Source organism: Phaseolus vulgaris, chromosome 2, assembly GCF_051622355.1.
Source record: "Phaseolus vulgaris cultivar YP4 chromosome 2, ASM5162235v1, whole genome shotgun sequence".
Lineage (NCBI taxonomy): Eukaryota > Viridiplantae > Streptophyta > Magnoliopsida > Fabales > Fabaceae > Phaseolus > Phaseolus vulgaris.
Window position 1 is genome coordinate 42,312,964 of NC_143499.1, and position 19,976 is coordinate 42,332,939.

General features: G+C 27.7%; 2 protein-coding genes across 7 annotated transcripts; one reads left to right on the plus strand and one right to left on the minus strand.

The window, feature by feature from the left end:
- Window positions 1-19: 19 nt before the first annotated feature.
- Window positions 20-752, minus strand: LOC137809503 (uncharacterized). Its single transcript, XM_068610611.2, has one exon. The coding sequence runs from the start codon at window positions 719-721 to the stop codon at window positions 185-187; it is 537 nt and encodes a 178-aa protein (XP_068466712.2). The 5' UTR covers window positions 722-752; the 3' UTR covers window positions 20-184.
- Window positions 753-10,528: 9,776 nt separating this feature from the next.
- Window positions 10,529-15,953, plus strand: NF-YA7 (nuclear factor Y, subunit A7). Of its 6 annotated transcripts, none has more exons than XM_068614140.2 (7): window positions 10,533-10,820; window positions 11,476-11,530; window positions 11,622-11,778; window positions 14,029-14,171; window positions 14,927-15,028; window positions 15,126-15,290; window positions 15,423-15,953. In XM_068614140.2, exons 3-7 carry the CDS (start codon window positions 11,763-11,765, stop codon window positions 15,606-15,608), a joined length of 612 nt encoding a protein of 203 aa, XP_068470241.1. In that variant the 5' UTR covers window positions 10,533-10,820; window positions 11,476-11,530; window positions 11,622-11,762; the 3' UTR covers window positions 15,609-15,953. The 6 variants fall into 6 exon arrangements, with proteins under 6 accessions (XP_068470239.1, XP_068470241.1, XP_090155012.1 ...); XM_068614141.2 differs by lacking the exon at window positions 10,533-10,820 and adding an exon at window positions 10,831-11,142; XM_068614138.2 differs by lacking the exon at window positions 11,622-11,778 and having other exon boundaries at window positions 10,529-10,820.
- The last annotated feature ends 4,023 nt before the right edge of the window (window positions 15,954-19,976 follow it).

Sequence of the window (19,976 nt, forward strand, 5' to 3'; positions counted from 1 at the left end):
AGAATAGAAAAAGGCGAAATAAATAAAGAAGTATATATTATATTATTATATAATAAAGTCATAAATCTAACACCGTTACGCTACGCTACGCTTTACATGCAACGTGGAATTAAGCATACAACACTACCGAGAGAGAAAAATGAACGAAGCAATGTAAAATCAAAATCAAAATGAGAGCACAATTCTAAGGGTTGCGTACCACCAATTGCAATTTGTTGTTCTCCGCTTCATCATTTTCACATTCATTCCCATTCTCGCCGCAAAACGCTGCGTTTAGCGTCTTCTGCTTTCTGTTTCGGTGCTTGAACAAATAGATCAAGCCCGAAGCCACAAGCAGAACCGCGCCGGCCACGCCGCAGACCAGACTCGCCACCGTCAGCGCCTTCCCTACTCCATCGCCGCCGTGGCCTACGGTGGGCTGCCACCATGCAGGCGGGGAGGCGTCGCCGGAGTCCATGGCCCGCGGCAGCGCGACGTCGGAGGAGGAGGACATGGCCGGCGAGGAGTTTGCGCTGTTGAAGAAGGAGCGCATCTCAGGCGAGGAATGCGCCTCCGCCGGCGAGAGTGTCTGGAAGGTTAGGCCGTGTTCCGATGGCCGGAGCTCCCTGGAAGCTCCGGCGAGAACAACTCCGGCGAAGAAAACCAGGGCGAAAGGAACGGCCATGTAGAGTGAATTATGGTTGGAGTAAATTTTGGAGTGAAAGTGAAGAGAACGAAGCATATATATAGAGAGAGAGTGAGAAGCATGTTGTGGAATACGGTGTCGTTTGAGAATGAACGATGATTAAAGTCAAGAAAGAAGATGATTGGAAAATAAGTTTATGGTTCTCTAATGGTAAAAATTAAGAAAAGAAAATATTTTTATAAATTAAAATGAAAATTTAAAAAAACATATTAATTTTAATGAGTAATTGATTTAATAATATTATTATTATTATTTCTTAGAGAAATCTTTATAGTGAAGATTTTCAACCATTTAAGTGTGTGTTTACATTGTGTCGGAGGAAAAGGTAAAGGTTGCTGTTCTCCATCTCGCCGCTATCTCCTTTGTCTTTTTACTACTACTCACTTTTCTCTTTTAAGTATTCTTGTGATTTTTCATTTCAATTTTTTTACTTTTTTATTCTTCTGATTAAGTAAGAAAAATAAATCGAAATTGCATATGCATAATACAACTTATTTTTTTTAATGGCATATGAAAATTGTTATTTCTTGCTCACTATAAAATAAATTTTAGTTAAATACCAACTGTAACCAACCAAACCTCCCCAGTGGAAAAAAACAATTAACTTCATCCATCGTTTCAACGTTTTCCTTTATCTCTAACACTATTTTATTGGTGATAAGAGTATCCATGTAAATGCCACATAAGTCCCCGTGTCTCGTGTGGCTCACTAACATTTAAAAATCTTATTTTTCTCACTAAAGTTTGAAAAACTTTCAACTTTGTCTTCAATCAATTTCTATCATCAACATTGAGAAATAAGAAATAAGATATATTGATTGATATATTCAGGTCATCTTAGTATATTTATATCTGACATTTCAGAAAAAAAAAACTTAAATTCTCAAAATTAGTTTATAAAATAAGATTTATACTTGACTTATATATTTTATTGTCAAGCTTTTGAGAGTTGAATTTTCACACACTTATCCGATATCTTGACATGTTGTGATCTCATCTTTCCAGCAACTTGTGAAATCTAACAATGTTAATAACAAAAATCATACAACAAACATCTCTCAAATCATTATTAAAGAGCAAAAATATTTGATTTAGTCCGATTTGATGTTCGTACAATCAAATGTCCAAATACACCATTATAAATAGGTGAATATCTTAAGTATAAAAGATAATGAAATTCTGACTTTAAACTAATACCCTTATTTAAATCTTTGACTTGAACATAGAAGTATAACTACAGATACTCCTAACAATATGATCAAGAACACATAAAAAATAAAAAACCTAGAAAACCAAAAACCCTAAACTCAAAATGACCACACCAAAGAGAAATCCAATTTTGCATTAACATATATATTATAATTTGTGTGAAATTTTCAAGATAGATACACGTATGTATAATGTTATACAAGTACATACAAAAATACTTGTAAGAATCTAGCGAGAAGAGGGAAAAAAAAGTAAAGGTGAAGTGAGTGCGACAAGAAATTGGAAAGGAAAATTCCTAAGATGCTGCCGGGTTTTGCTCATCTCATAGAATTGCTTTTGTGGAGAAAAGAGGTAGAAACAAGGAACTAGGAATAGTATAAAAGAACAAACAAATAAAAAGTAAAAAGTAACAAGGCAAAACCATGTTCCAATATGAGTTGAAAAGACACAATCCATGTACAAGGAGAAACAAAAAAGAAAAGAAGATACACTCCTTGTTCAACAACTTTTATTTGGGTGTTGTTAGTAGTATTTTTAGTGATTATATGCCTCATCTATAAAAAGATGTCTAGGGCTTTATTCCTCTTGGTCTTTGCTTTTATTCATTTTTCATCATGGATTGATCTTCATGCACCCCAAAACTTTGCACAATAAACAATTCATCCATGGTGTGTTTACTTTGGAATGAAAGGAGAAAGAAATGAATCATATATGGAGTAGTTATGTGTATTTTAAAAGGTAAAAGTTCTACATTGTTTAATTCAATTTCTTTCAAAGGATTTAAATACCAATGCATTCTTTATACTTTCAAATTGTGTTCTAAAAGTTGTATTATTTAAAGGAAGTTGAGACATAAAATCACTAAAAAAAATTATTAAATAAAAATTAATTTTAGAGACCATAAATAATTAATTACTATATTGACTAAATTAGAGATCATTTTAAAAACTAAACAAAATATTGATTTTTAAATTAGTTTTTTTTATAAATAGTTTCTAAATTTGTATTTAATTAGCGTCTAAGATTTTTGCTACCAAATTTAGAATCTAAATAATTGGTAGTTAAAACTTTGGTAACTAATTAGATACCAATTTAAAAACTATTTAACAATAATAAAAACTCATGTAGAAACAAAAAAAAATATTCTCTAAAATGGTCTTTAGTTAGTTATATAACAACTAATTATTTTTCTTTCTAAAATTGATTTATATTTAATGATTTTCTTGTAGTGAATATATTATAAAATATTAACTCAATTCATTAGACTCGACCTTCTTAATCATTTAAACTAATTAAAAAAACAATACAACCAATACATTGAAATCAAGTATTTAGATTTAGATTTGAGTTTTGTTTTAATTATAATGTCGAAATAAAATGTGCATAAAGTTTAACAATTAATAATATCTATTTGACAAATTATTTTTTTAATTTTCTTATATTATCATTTACTAAAGTATTGTTCAATCATTTAAAGAATTTTATACAATCTTGGAAAATTTAACTATCTTCTAGTAATGTGGCAGCATGTTATTTTTAAGGTTTTATCTGTATCAAAAATTTTAAAAAAACATTGTAATTAATAAACAAATACAATAATCGGGTTATATAATTATGCAATCTTAAATTTATATGTCTTTATTACATTCTGCTGGAATAGAATAGCTGAAATAATGTTTAAAATATTTTATTTTGAAAAGGAAAAAAACTCAGCCAAACTTTTCCTCTCTTTATAATATAACGACAAGCTATTTTGAACATAAATTAATAAACTGCTTCATACATATATTATTTAATTATTTATTTATAATTAGATAAAATAAACCATAATCATAAACTCCACATATATATTATTTATATCTTTGTTTTGGAGTAACTTATGGACTTCTGTAAGCTTTAAAAATTACTTATGATTAACTTAACTTTTTTACTTCAATACTTATTTACTATATATTTTGTTATAAATTATTATGTAATAAAAGCCTATTAAATAAGTATTGATCTAAATTATTTGGTCAAGTACGTCTATATTTATTTATGCCTACTTATTTTTAAAATACAATTGTAAATTTGTCTAATTTTAAGATTTAATTAACTGACATTAATTACTTATTTTCATACATCCCACTACATATGTACAATTAACAGTGTAGTTAAAAAATATCTAAATTAAAATTTTCCAAATAACACTTGAAATCCCAATAAAAATATTAACATGTTTTAATTAGTTTAATTTTAAAAATCAAACAAGAATATTCAAATCACTTTTATTAACAATTATTAGGTTTCATAAAAAATAATAGTACATGTAATAATTCAGTGCATGTTAATTGTATTTAACAATGTTTGCGTAAAGTAAAAGCCAAATATTCAAATGTGCAATCATGGCTTTTGTTGAGTATTTTTATCATAATTAAGGTTATAAGTTAAAGTGTAAGTTTTATAATAAAAAGTTCGAGACTTTGAATTTTAAATAATAAATTAAACTATATAAATATGTTATCTTTCAAACTCTAATAGGTTAAAAACAGAGTAAGTTTTTTATTAAAATGTATATTTTATAAAATATTATATCAAAGAAAAAGTTGTAAAAACATTTTTAAAATATTAGTGCAATAAAAATCACATGAAATAAAATAAAATTTCATAATATAAAGGTAGAATTAAAGGTAACATGCATTTTCTAAATGTTCATGATGTTTCCTTGTTTTGTGTGCATGGAAGGGTATATAGTTTGTGTTGGTTGGTTTTTTGATATTGATGATGTTTTTGCTTTTTATCATTTGCATATGCAACAACTTTTGAACTAACTAATTTTCAAATCTCAAACCTTCCATTCCTTCACTTGGTTTGTTAGGCTTTGAAATATTGTTAGGACAAAGAATTTTTGTTGGTGAGGACATGGGTGTGCTATAGATTTCCCTCACTTTAGTATATGGTAAGAAAGAAGAAATTAAAGAAACATGAAATAATATGAGAAATCTAGTGAGAAAAATAATAGAGAAACTTTATTTATAAAAAAATGTTAGTTTGAAGTAATTCATAAATTTGGGTAATTTTAATTAGGTTTTTATTTTTAAAAAATATTTAAGTCTTTTTAAAATGTTTAGAGTTAATAAGTGCTTAAAATATTTCTTCTTTAGTTCCATCTAAATATTTTGTTATTTGGTTTTGTTATCAACCTTTTGAACTCACTTATTAACTCTCTTTTTTTATGAGTTTTGATGGTTTGGAGGAGATTCAAGACAAAAGAGATGAGTTAATCATTGGAAACCAAAGACAAAAGTTATAGTTAACAAAAATCAAAGTTAAATGAAAAAAAAATAAATTTAAACGCTCAATAGAATAATTTTTTTAATAAGAGGTTAACTAAATATACTCAAAATTATAAATTATTCAAAAATTTAATTAAGACTAAAGAATGATATATTTTTGTTTAATGTTAATTCTTTTGTACTGATATATATTTTGCTATTAGAACACCTTGGTTAGTTCATGGGAGATGGATTGTGTTCAACTTTTGCATATTTTGTTGTAAATTGCATTTAGCACCCCATAATTTGAAACTTCAATTCCATATGTAATGAAATTCCAATTTTATTTTTTGAAAATTATATATATTATGAATTTTACTTTTTAGAGTATATATTTTATATTCTGAATTATACCGTCAATGATACATTTATTGTGATTTTTTTTATTATTTATAAGTCACTTAATAAAAAATGATTTTTTTTTAGACAAATATAATTTTTTTAATATTAAAATTGTTATAAAAGTGTTTTTTTAATAGTAACAAAATTCAAATAATGTAAGTGCAAAACATGTTACACATAAATAATGAGAAAATGCCATATTATTGATTAGAAGTTGTGTAACATAAATAATGAGAAAATGCCATATTATTGATTAGAAGTTATTGTATAATGTATTTTCTAATTTTGAAATGAAATCATAAATTCATAATAAAATTATCTAACAACTATGTTTGTATTGTTTTCCATATAATATCTGGTGTAAGCGATCTCATTCTTCATGAAACCACGAGCTAATTACAATGTATTACGAATTTCATCCCATGCTATAACATCTTTTGTCACATTTCAATCTCTTGTAAAAGGTTCGATAATTTTTTTAAAAAAATACGACTCTTCATTCATTAAAGTTTGGATATATATATATATATTCAATAAGAATAATACAATATATCTAAGTTTTCATAAAAATTATGATAAACATTAGCATGATGAAAGAAAAAATAATAGACAGAAAAATTCCAGTTACAATAAAATAGTGCGAGCATAGAAAAGTTTCTCCAAACAGAATTTTTTACGAAAAAAATATATAATATTTTTTTGTACAAGTTAAAGTTAAATTACTAATTCTTATGTAATTTTTAAATAGTATATAAATTAATTTTAAATTATGAAAATTATTCTATTTTCTTCTTGTTTTTTTTCTCTTTTGAGAAGTTCTTATGGATAATTTTATCTAAATATATCATATAAGTACAGTGAAAATAAACACAATAAATAAAATACTGTGCTAATATTTAATATTTTTTTATTTTTTAATATTTGCTACTAATATTTTTTGTAAAGAAGGAAAATCATCTGGGTTCATATCGAAAAACTATTTGTACCAATAAGAATATTTTCTAAGACTCGTTAATTCCGGAAATTATTTCATAAGGATCGTTATGATTCTTGAATACGATTTAAATTATTAATAATAGAATGATAAATTTAATTATAGAAAGTTGTAAATTAAATAATAATAAAAAATTTAAAAATTCCATAATTATTTATTTTTACCTTTTTATTATGCAACTACTTTCTCCCTCATTTGTACCTCCCAATTTATAAACAATAGGGTATAGAGGAGTATATTGAAATATTTTAGTTGCAGAAAATAATTTGTCGGGTGCATAAAGCAGAGGCCTACATTGTCTTGCTAAACTAAATGGGCTTTGATTTGGTGGGTCCTTATAGGCCTACTTAGCCCATAAACTAATGGGCTGGTCTGCCTGTTGAATAATACAAAAAATTCAAAAATCTATAAACAAATTAAAAATAGAAAAGCTGAAAATTTATTAAAAAAATAATAAAACATTTTTAAGAATAAAATAAACGTAGCATTAAATTTTAAATAATAATTAGTATTAAAAATATAATTATAATCCATACTTAAAATTTTACATCAATTAATTTGTCATAAAACGAAATTTATCCGATGAGTTCAATTTACTTTAAATCCCTGGATGACCATATATATAATCACATTTATATTTTTAAGTAAATATCTTTTCAACCTTGCCTTTAGTTTTACTACATTAAATGTTTGGTAGTAGGGAAATTTTACCTTTTACGTATAAAATTTGTCTTTATTTTTTATTTATAAAAATATAGTACAAATAGAAAAAATTATAAGTTTCAACTATTTTTTAATATTTTATTTATTCACGTAACTACTTCCAAAATATTCGAACTTTAAGTACATTTTGATTACCGACATTGACTATAGTAATTAAGTATTGTATGATCTCTTCACTAAAGTAGTGAAATGTGATGATCAAGTAATTATTATACTTAATAATACAAACAATGCAATCAGTTTGATTTTTATTATTTAACTTCATTCACATATTCCTAAAATTATATAAATATTCAATTTTCTACTTAATCATTATAATTCAAAAAATTTTAATATTTAAGCATTAAAAAATATTATTTAGGTAAATTTTCATTCAATTTTTGTTATGATAGAGTATTTTATAAGTATATCTTTATTGGAGTTCTCAAGCTTAGAAAAGACATTTTACTTTTTTTACATATTGTCTAATGATGTTCCATCTTTAGATGAGAACATTTGACACTCATTTATAGTTGTTATTAAAAGTCAACCTACTATTTATCCTTCATCAACCGATGAGAATGGTCATTTCACATTAGTAGACAACTTGAAAACATACATGAAAAACCTTTTTCAAATGAATGATAAAGTTATGCATAAGAGATTCACAATTATGCATCAATAAATTGAAAAGATGTTCATATTGCTAACAACCTAGAGCTTGTCCAACAAGAACATCACCCTTAGTTTTAAGTGTTACGTGACCAATTGCAAATACTAGTTAAGAACTGACAACCTCAAGCTAGTGAAGACAATCAACGAAACCATGACCCTTAGCCATTTGAGCAGGTCACTAAGTCATGAATATAAGAAGATGCTCAAAGGTATACTTTTAAGCATGTCAGAGCATTTTCACAAATGCTCATCCAAAAAAAGGACTTCAAGCAACCTATAGTAGTCTTAACACCTTGGTCAAATACTTTCATAGAAAAGAAGGTAACAAATATAATCCTTTTACAATCAAGGTCACAATTATCAGTATTTCATACAAATGGAAGTGTCATAACATCGATAAGCATGACAATTCATTTGACTGAGTGTGCATTTAAAGGCCTATGTGACTTGTGTTAATATATTTTTTCAAGACCATGTTGTTCATTCATGCACGTTAATGGGACTTGTTTTACAATGATATTACATATTACCATGCAACTTAATATACTCATTTGAGACTTTATTTTACAAAAATTACAACACAGATTTTAGTTAGTTAACCTACAAGGACTAACTTAGTGGCGTTGGACAACATAAAGCAAGGAGAAACAAACTCACTCCACCCATTTATGGATTGCTTCTCAAAGATATAATTAAATATTTTTAATTTTCACTTAACTGTGACCATGGACAAAATATTGATTGAAGTAGGGTTCCATTTTAAACAACATGTTCACAAATCCTCAAAATGACATGGAGAAGCTTTGAAAACGGAAAAACAAAGACAAAAAAATGACTAGGAAAGACAACCATGTCATCCTGGTCATTTCCGCAAATATCAAATCTAATTTATGAAACATGTATCTCCCTCAATACAAGCATATATGTCATCCAAAAAAATGTTTTAAATTTCAAAACACTACCAATATCACTACTACATCCTTCTATTGTACACATCGATCTTGTAAGGATCAATACCACCAAAATATCGATTATACCATCGAAGAGTTTATGTAAGTTTGATATATAATTGAAGATTTTATACATTTTAGAACATATTAATCCTAAAATATAATCAACATGTTAATCAAGTACAATATAGTCAAATTGTATGATATTTTTATTAAGCTAAACAATACAAAGTCTTTATTCAATTATTTGATATTTAAATAATTTTTAAATTTAATAATAATTAAAACACTTTATCCAAATAAAAAAAATTACTAAATTAAGATTACTTTAATTAAATAAGATATTTAGAAAATAAAAAATAAAAAATGTGATGAATTCAGATAATTTTTTAATAATTTATTTATAGTTTAACCACTTACGAGATAAAAGTGATAGAGAATGGTAGTACAAAAGGTAATAATTTCAAAACCATATTCTTCAAAAGTGAGCCTCAAAAGCAACACGCAACACAACAATTTTGTCCTTCTATCTTAAATCTGCTTTTGCTATTACATCAACCAAATTTATCTGGAAATCATTTTATAAAACAAAAATGAATAAAGTAAAATAAACTTAAAATTCACTATAGGTTAATCTGTCAAACATTATTTTATATAATTTTTTATTTTTTTATCATCAACTCATGCATAAATAAAATTTAATTTAGAAAAAAATATCATTTTATTTTTTTTATATTTTTCTCTCTTAAACATGCTAAACATCTAGGCTGTGTTTTCCAAATTTTAAAAGAACTATGATATACTTTTTTAAGCTATTCTGTCTAATTTGCAAGGAAATTACTGAACTTTATATTTTTACACTTTTTTTTTAAAATATTAATTACCATAAACCAATATTTTATTTTTTTAAAAGTTGTTCACGATGATAAAAAAAATCATTTTACAGTAATAGAAATTATGCAAATATTTTTTTTTTTAATTTATTTGTTAGCATAATCCATATATTATTAGTATCGAAATGAATATCTATCTGTAATAACCATTTAATTTTTGTTAAATTAGGATTTTATTAACAGAAGCAAAATTAATCCCTAGCTATTAATATACAATATCCTTTAAGTAAAAACTATATAAAAAACATAACTATATACTTCGGACCAGAAATATTTCAATAATAATTACAATTATATGTAATTAATAAAAAAATTAATCGTTAAGTTGTTGATGTGAAAAGACGTTAAATTAATGGCCGAATCGTGGAATTAATAAATTATTGACCCACTTTACATTAAAAAAATTATATATATCATTTTCATTTTTTTAAAATCAAAGTTCTAATATGTAAAATAATAAACAAAATTTTAAAAATATGAATTTATAATTTTAAACTTCAAATATATATATGTAAACAAACTAAAAGATATGGACTAAATCAATTAGGTGAGTGAGTTTTCAATTGATAAAGTCAAGTCAAGATCAAATACATTTAAAATATAAATGTGAGTTTGGACTAATTGGAGTTTTATAAATGAAATTTATTTTATAAATAGTGTTACAAATTGAATTCTTAGAAGGACAAAAATAATAATAGAAAATTTACATAATTTATTACAGAGAGAAAGAAAATATTGAAATTGAAATGTTTGTATGTTTTGTTTTGTATTATGAAAAGGGATTATTTTTATGTAACAATAAAAAAAAAAAAAAAAGTTAGAGAATTTTGTAGAGAATATTGTTGGGGAAGATCCAACCACACATAGAGAGAAGAAAGGAAGTATCTGTGTGGAATTGGAAGGAAAAGAAAGATGCAGGAGGATTTGGTGTGTGGATAGGGAGGGTCCAGCGTAGTAGCTGTGTACCCACAAACGCTACGCAACACAACACACCACATTCTTCTTACACAATACCGCACCCACTCTCTCAACCACAATAATTTCAACTGCTGCAAGGTTAATTTTCAATTCCTAAACCCTAATTTTTCTTCCCTCAACCAAATTCCCTTTTTTTTTTATTTCTCCCAACGATTTTTCTTCCTTTACTGTTTCTTACTTTTTATTTTTCTCGGTCATCGCTCATGTGTAATCACAAGAAAGAAGTGAATTTGTTGGGGTTGACATGTTCTTGGGGTTGTTTCTGTTTGCAATTTTTTATTTTGAGCTTCTGGGTGCTCTGTAACTACCCCAACTGCTGTTTTCTCACTCTCGCTGGTTTTGCATGCAATTTTGGAATTGTATGTTCGATTGGTTTGGGGGAATTCTCTTGTTTTGCATGGTATTCATATGTTCTGGTATCACTTTATTTGAAATTTTATGTTTTATGGTGTAAGAGCCAGTGAACAACTGTAACAAATAGTAGCAAATTAGTTTTATTTTCTCTTATTTGTGGTGTGATCTCTATAGTACATCCATCTCTGCTATGTGCTTTTGTCTCTCTTTATTCTGGCTTTTATGGTATAGCCAATATGTAAGTTCAGTTGAAGAACTATAAATCGTGTATACCGTTTCTGTTTTAGTTTTCGTTTCAGTTTCTATTACTCTGTTTTCTCTGTGTAGCATGTGGCTGTAATACTCCTAACTTCTGTCTACAATTCTGTTCTGGTTCCAGGTTTGAACAGTGTTACGCCCTTCTCGAAACATGACCTCTGCTCACAACCTTACTGGTATTTTACATGAACAAAGTCCTTGGTGCAATTTATTATTTGTAACTTTCCCATTTATGGCGAGTGGATTAACCGCATGCCCCAAGTTTAGTTAACAGCATATGGAGCAATATCATTGGTGTTTTTGTGTCTAATGGAATTGTTACAACAACAATAGCTCGTCTCTGTCTAAGGAATTGTTAATGGAGAAGTTTCTACTCAACAGAAATTCGATAAGTTGAGAAAGGGAAAGATGAATAACTACTGTTGTGAGTGTAGTAAATTTGTTTTTAATATTATTTTGTGTCATGGAATTATTCTTTTGTGAAAAGTACCTTTCTTTAAGAAAAAAGGATAATTTTTAGAAACAGAAAGTTAAGATCTTTATTTCATAAAAACTTATGTTTCTAGCAGTCTAGTAACCTTTAATCTTAGCTGCAATTCATACAGGCACCTACACTGGATGTTACCCTTTCTGTATTTGTTACCTCGTGAAAATTATTATTTTGCATTAAATGATATTGACCACTCAGTATCGTAGATATACAGCTCCCCGTCTTTTGAGGTTGCCTATCTTTTAATCACGCAAGTCTTTGAATTCATACTCTTGCATTGAAGCTGCATAAAGTGACTTATTTCTTATATTCTTCTTTTTCTATTATGGTGTATGTTTGCTGGTTTTCTGAGAAGCATCTTTGTTTTGATGTCTTGCCTAGGGACTGCAATCAACATTTCCTAGTTATTATATTTTTAGTTTTTAAATATGGTTTCATGCTATCTTAAAACATTTATAAATATCTTATTTTTTATTTTCATGGTATCTCATTTTGTTATTCTTAACAAAATTTGAACTTCTAAACTTCTTTAAATTTTAGGGAGTCCTGTAAGTCTCTAATCCCTTAACTTTGTTTTTAACTAACTCCTGCACTGGCCACCTTTCTGTCCCACATAATATGTTAATATACAGCTAAATATATTTTTAGTCCCTCAAATTTGAGTTAAGTTTATTTTTTGTTCTTCAAATTTAAAATTAATCTTTTTAGTCCTTGTAATTTGAACAAAGCTTGTTTAGTCACTTGGCCCAAATGTCTTATACATAAATATTGTCACAAGGAATACTTTGAAAGAAAAATAAACATGTGCTTAAGTATTTAATGATAAGAATGCAAAATCAAAATAGGTTTTCAAATAGCAATTTGTAATTGTTAATTATGTATAAGTTAAATATTTAATGATATTTATGGCAGACGAACCAATAGAAACATTTTTCAAATTGCAGGGTCTAAAATGATCAATTTTAAATTTGGAAGTAAAAAACACCTACTCTAAATTTTAGGGGCTAAAAACATATTTAAACCGTTGATATATTATTATTGCTTTGTCGTTCATTAGAATTGAGCCTTCCCTCAGCAACTCCAGTGTGCATTTTAGATTCCAAAACATTATCATGTGAAAAATGTAAATTGTAAGGACTATGAATATATTTATGTATTGTTTGCTATACTCTAATGCTGATACCTGGAATAAGTGAAGCCTAAATAAATGTCTATTTGATGTTTTCCCTCACTCTGCCTCACAGGAGGGTACGGATTGCGAAGGAGTTTAGACCATGTTAGCCTTTAGATATTATTCATATCCATGATCCATCTATAGTGTAATTAGTCACCTTCTTTTCCTGCTTTATTCATTTCCCTGTATCGGGTGAAAATATCAGTTCCCCCTAAAGCCGTCTCTTTGAATATTAGACTCCTTTGCATTCTAACTTTGTAAGAAATGAAGAATTTTTTGTATATGTTGCTTGAGAATATTTAATGATACTCTATTCACTTCCTCCTATAATACAATAGTTGCAATTATCAAATTTGCAAATTCAGTTCTTCTCATCTGGCTTCTATGCTGGTGGTTTAGACTACTGCTTTTTCATTTGGTGAAAAGTATTTATGAATAAATTATGCTTTTTTCCCTTCTCCTTTGTATTTTTTTTCTTCCAACTTTGTTTATAATTATCTGTTTTCTTGAGTGATTTATTGAATTTTCCCTCATTCAAGCTAATTTTTTAAAGATTTGTAAAGGCAGTTAGTGTGCAGGAGTTTGTAGCAAGATCCTCATTATGTAGAGGAGGAAATTGTCCTCTACCAAAGAAGTGCACATTTTTTATATGAAAAGAATGAAATTATAAGTTCTCTCATGTTTAGCAATTGACGGATTTGGGTAGAAAAGTTCACTTCAAACTAATGTTTTTGACAATCTCTGTTTCTTCTGTATTTACAAACTCAACATAAATCTGGAGTTTGTGTTCTGTTTATGATAGATGCTTTTGCATTCTGATTGTTGCACATGCATTATAAAATATTAAGTTCGTTTTTAAGATATTTTGTTTGTTTTGGATTGATCTTCTTTGCTATTAATCCTATTGGAACTTTGATTTTTTTCTTAAATTGAAGCATTTTACTTGTTCCTTCACTCTATTCCGAGAACAAATTTACTGTCTGAACTTCTGTAGCAAAATGTTTATGCAGATAATGAAGATGATGGGCAGCACCAGTCAGAATCCCAAGTGCAGTCCCCATCTGCTAATGGAATTTCTGATTCCGGTATTAGTACCCAGAATGTCAATGTACAGTATGCAACACCTGGCCAGCTTGGAGCTGGGCATGCAATGGTAAGAACTTCACGTCTCTTTGGGTTTTCTTCTGACTGTCTTAAAAGAGACATGTTTCTTCAATTATTTGACATCATCAGTTCACATTGAATCACCATCCTAATATTTAATTAATTCCAGAGATGCTAAGGAATGGTTTGTATGTATAGGCCATAGCCATTAGATACCATCCAATGTGCCTTGCGTGTTGTAGGTATAAGATAGACGTACATTGCCGTTGTTTTGCATTGAAGCAAATTGACTCTGAATATTAGCAAATCATGATGAAAATTTTCCCCAGGTTTATTTTTCCTCTAATTCATGAATAAATTGACATTTTCACATTTACGTTTTATCCATGAAGGTGAGCTTTCCCCATGTGCTACAAGAAGCTGATTTCAAAGCAGCTATAATATGAAAAGATTTCTGGGTGCCATAGATTTATCGATCTTGTCATAGTTAACAGAAAACTCCATGCTTCTGGATGGACTGGCAAATAATTATGCAATCCTAAGTTTTTCTTATACATTAGTTTTCTTTAGTGGTTGTGTTTGGGGAATTAAGGTTGATTTTGAAGAAACCATAGCTTTTTTGTCATGGCTGTTGAGGTAAAAGAATGATTTCCCAAGCGAATGCTGGTGTCACTTTTTATTTAGACATGATAATAAAGTGTGTCCCGAATCACCGATTGCGCTAGTACTGCTCTTGGTATTTTTTTAGAATGAAAATGTTTTATGAATGTTACTGATTTATGTTACTTTCTTATATAATTGAAGGTACCACCTGTGTATCCATATCCAGATCCTTATTACAGAAGCATCTTTGCTCCCTATGATACTCAACCTTATCCCCCACAAGCCTATAGTGGACAGCCAATGGTTTGCTCTAATTTTTTCATGTTGATTCTGTTAATATTCTGGTTTCTTCTTGTTTCCTTTTGCTATCCTCCAATTATTGAACCATGTCCTGTTCCAGGTTCATCTTCAGTTAATGGGGATTCAGCAAGCTGGCGTCCCTCTGCCAACTGATGCAGTAGAGGAGCCTGTGTTTGTCAATGCAAAACAATATCACGGTATATTGAGACGTAGACAATCCCGTGCTAAAGCTGAATCAGAAAATAAAGCTATAAGAAATAGGAAGGTACATCATTGTCTGCTTGTTTATATTTCGTTTTAATGACACCAAAAGTTGTGTTATTGTTGTGAGCTTCTTGCTTCACTTCCTCTCTAGAGGTCCTTACTTGTACAACTTGTGTTGTAATAAATGTTGCAGCCATACTTGCATGAATCTCGACACATGCACGCACTGAGAAGACCGAGAGGATGTGGTGGTCGGTTTCTGAATTCAAAGAAAGAAGAGAATGAGCATAATGATGTGGCATCAGCTGAGAAATCACAATCCAATATCAATCTCAATTCTGATAAAAATGATCAAACGTCATCAGATAGGACATCCTGAAACTACAGAAATGACTATATCTTAGACAGTGGGGGGATGTATTGTATTTGAGAGGATCAATAATACCTGCCTTGGATATCCCACCATTGCTTCATTCTGGCTTTGTACAAACACTCTAGGTTTTGTGTGGTAGGTACGTTAGGATGTTGCATGTTGCAGGTAAAATGTAAATTGAAGTGATTTATCAAATATTGGCCCTTGGTAGGTGAGATTTTTATGGTGAGCATTTCTTTTGTATTTGGTACTGTAGAGAGATTAGAGATTGTCAGAAGCCATGTTTCGATTGGTTGGATCATGTTTATTTACCTTGCTGGAGGCAGTTGAAGGAGTTTCAAGTTTCAACCATGATTGGTGATGGATATTATTAGTTGTTTTTGTTCAGTAATTTGTTGATAGTAAGATAAATAAGGTCAACATTCCTTTCTGATATTGAAACTTATCCTTGTTTTGGTTAGAACTTCTCCTGCTACGCCTGCTTTTACATATAATTTATATCATTATTTATTTGAAAAAAAGGTTGCATTTGAATTTTTAAAAAGTTAGAACTCTTATAGAAAATTAAACATCTTTAGGTTAGATCTTAATGAGGCGAAATTGCTTATCTACTATATCTATAGACATTAATAAGGAATGAGTAAAGCACTAACATTCTTAATGAGGAATGAGTAAAGTACTACCTGGAGGTTTACTTTCGAATGATGTTTTGACATCTAACTAGAGTGCATTGAAGTGAGTATTTCTAGTGCAAGTATTCTTACATAATTTTTCGTAGTCTGCATAATTATATTAAGTCTTATATTGTTTTTCACTAAATAATAGACCAGAAATATGCTATCAACTGAACTATTAATAATAATTAATTTATAGAATATTCGAGTTATGTTTTAAATATATTGGATTAGGATAGGTATACAAGCTCATGATTTTAGAATCTAAGTTGAAAGTAGTTTAAATAAGTGAACAATATATTTGAGATGATAGTTTTAACAAAGATGAAAGAGTTTTTGAATCTTTTGTTAATATGACTCCAAGTGATATTATATATATATATATATATATATATATATATTGAGTTATTGTATATATTTTGTCAAACTATTTGTAGAAGAAATTAGGTTTGAACTCATAATAGTAATTGTTTCATGTACTATTTTGTATGAATAATTATTTGTGAGACAACATTAAATGGTTTTAATGAGGGATTTTCATGAAAATTTATTGAGTTGTTAATGTTTCATTTTTGGAGGATTCTAAAATATTGTGGTAAATTTTTTTTTAGACTCTTTAGTAATAGTTATCCAAAAATTCTTTGATTGACTTGTCAAATAACTTATTATGAAGCTTAGTAAACGATCTTTGTAATATTTTTTCACTTAAGTTTAATCTAAATCACACATTTCATTCTTTCATTTTTTTTTTCTTTTGAATAATTTTATTTCTATTTATTAATTTTCTAAATGGAGTTGTTGTAGATTGCATGTCTTTATTTTTCTTTTGTGAAGTCATCCTTAAACCACTATTATACTTAACGTATATGAGGAAGGACCCTTTTTACTTTACATATTCTTCTATGTTTTTTAAAACACCATATTGAGCATACAAACTCAAAGGGTTGAATTCTTTGTCATATTATTTTTTAAAGTTGTGATTCAACTTCCTTCAATTGTAATCATTCTCACAACTATGTTGTATTGTATATTTTATTTAATGATTGTTTCATGCCTTTGTTTGATCCTTGTCTTTTTTGTGTTTAACGTTTCTTTGGACTTTATCTGATCTTCATATACTTGCGTCTAATGCTTTGTTACTTTTTTTTTATCTTCATGTACTTACATCTAACCCTTCTTTAGACTTTATTTGATCTTTGTATGTCTAGTGTTCATTTAGATTGCATCTAATACTTTATGTAATAATTCAAACTTATAGACTTATGGGATTTGTAGTACTATAAGTAGCTTTGTTAACCCATCAAAACATGATATTATTTATTTTCATCATAATTAATAATGCTTTTAGCGAGACTTTAAAATCTAAACTTACGCTTGTTTGCGTTGATATATAAGTTTTAAGTTTAAAGATTTTTTCTTTAAAGATTGAAGATTTGATATTTTTAACCACAATATCCTATATTAATGATGAGGCAAGTGTTGAAGATGATGATCTTTATGTTTAGGTTATAATTTGTGATTTAAATGTGTTGTAATTAGTTTCTTTATCCTTTATCTTATTTGGTTAAGTATCTAATTCATTTGTAACTGTTTTAGTCTTGTTTGAAGTGTTAAGTTTTGTTTTAATAGATTAAAGAACGTATTAATATGTTTTTAATCTTTAAAAATATTCTTAAACTTGCTGGGTTTGCAATAAATAACATTTTAATTAATTTAAATGATAAATTAATCTATTAGAATCCCTTACACACTTCAAAGTTTAATTAATTTAATAAATTAGAATGACATTTTAATTTATTTAAAACATGTTTTAATTGATTAAAAATCATCAAGACCATTTTATATATTTTGAAAGAAGTTCTGAACCATTTCTAAATATTAAGACAAGCTCTACGAACTAGAAAAACAATTCTTTGAGTTACTTTATTAAATTAATGGTTCAAGATGATAGATTAAGTAAATTATATTGTAGATCATGTAGTATTTTTTTCTTCTCATCAACTTGTTTAAATAATCTTGTTCCTTTTTCTAATCTATTTGATATATTAATTTTAACCAGGGTTATAAAAATGTTCTTTGTGAAAAGGTTTCACAGGTGATACAGAATTTTATAAAACTCAATATCTCACTATTTATTGTATTTTTTTAGAGATTTATAAAACTTACAAATATAATCATTAAGAAATAATATATTGTTAGTTTATTTGTTTAATATTTTTAAATTTAAAGAACTCTTAATATTTTAATTGGTATATTTTTCTATTACATAGTTTATTTTTTAAGTTAAAAAAACAATTATTTAACAAATTGTCATATTATAAAGAAAATAGAAATAGTTTTATAAAATTATTGTACTAAAATTGTCATCATCAATATATTTTTAATCTCATCTTTTCCATTCAATATTTTTTATTAGATTTCAAAGTACATCCTCTTTTATATTTGATATTTAAATGTTTAATAAAAGAAAATAAAAAGTTATTCATGAGTTAAAATATTCCTTATCTTACATCTCTTACTTTTCTCTCACTCTTTTCTCCATCCTCATCCATTACAGTCGAAGATGGGTTTTCTAATATTTCACTTTTTATTTATTTAATTGTTTTCTGTACCAATTTCTCAGGGCTCCAAATTTTTTATTAATGTTAAAAATAAAAAATAATACATCTATAATTTAATAATTTCCAAAAAAAAAAAGATTTTTTTTGTTGTAGAAAGTAAAAGATAATTAGAATATTGTGTGGAATTTTGACCTTTCAATTAAGATGAGGAATAAGAGGAAGAAAGTAGAAACACGTACGAACCAGAAAAGAACAACACAAACATATGCAATATATATAAACAAACAAAACTTATTTCTTAAGAATTCTCATTCATTACGTTATCCTTTCCACACTACCAAACATCTTCAAATTTCTTGCTAATCCCTAACTTTTTTACTTCAAATTTTAATTTGTTGTTTAAATATAATGTTTCTAATAAAAAGAAATACTTCAAGTCTGAAAAATTAATTCTAAAAATAAGATTATTTCTAAAAAATATTAATTCTTAGATGATAGTAACTAAAAATATTTAATTTTTTTTAGTTTTTCTTGACTTCAATATTTTTTGTCGTTTTTATGTTTAAACTGTACCGGCATGGCCAACCAGCATGCTGACATGGCTCGATCTCCCTGACCGAGACACCTACGGACGCTTGACCGACCGACACATATAACCATTAACGTCCAAACCAAGGTCAGTGAAGTTAAACTACCATTAAAAATTAGGTAATGCAACCATAAGTGTGATCCATTTCACTAATCAGGTCCAATGAGGTAAGTTCATTAAAATAATATAAATAATACACATTCCGAAGAACAAGGTACGTCATTATTACTGTACACATACCCGAGTACCGAACACCCTTTACTGACTTGAGTGTCGGAATGTCGAAGGAGTAGCATGAAGGGGAGAAGGATCCTAGTGAAATTCTAGCAACCTGCCTGAAAGAAGGAGGAAGACGAAGACTTCAATAGTTATCTAGATAGACTAATATTTATTTTAGTATGTGAAATTAATATTTTATTTTATACAGCCATTTTTTAAATTTAGGATTATAATACAGTGTTGATTTTAATTAAACCTATAAAAATTATATTCAGGAATAGCAGTAGAATAGAGTAAAAGAAATAAAAAGTAAAAAAAAAATCTGAAAATG

What these genes read in the sequence shown, in the direction of transcription:
- LOC137809503 (XM_068610611.2), bottom strand. Translation starts at nt 721, where the DNA reads ATGCTTCGTTCTCTTCACTTTCACTCCAAAATTTACTCCAACCATAAT.
- NF-YA7 (XM_068614138.2), top strand. Translation starts at nt 11,506, where the DNA reads ATGACCTCTGCTCACAACCTTACTG. An exon ending in CTCTGCTCACAACCTTACTG is followed by an intron (nt 11,531 to 14,028) that starts GTATTTTACATG and finishes ATGTTTATGCAG; the next exon opens with ATAATGAAGATGATGGGCAG. An exon ending in CCTATAGTGGACAGCCAATG is followed by an intron (nt 15,029 to 15,125) that starts GTTTGCTCTAAT and finishes GTCCTGTTCCAG; the next exon opens with GTTCATCTTCAGTTAATGGG.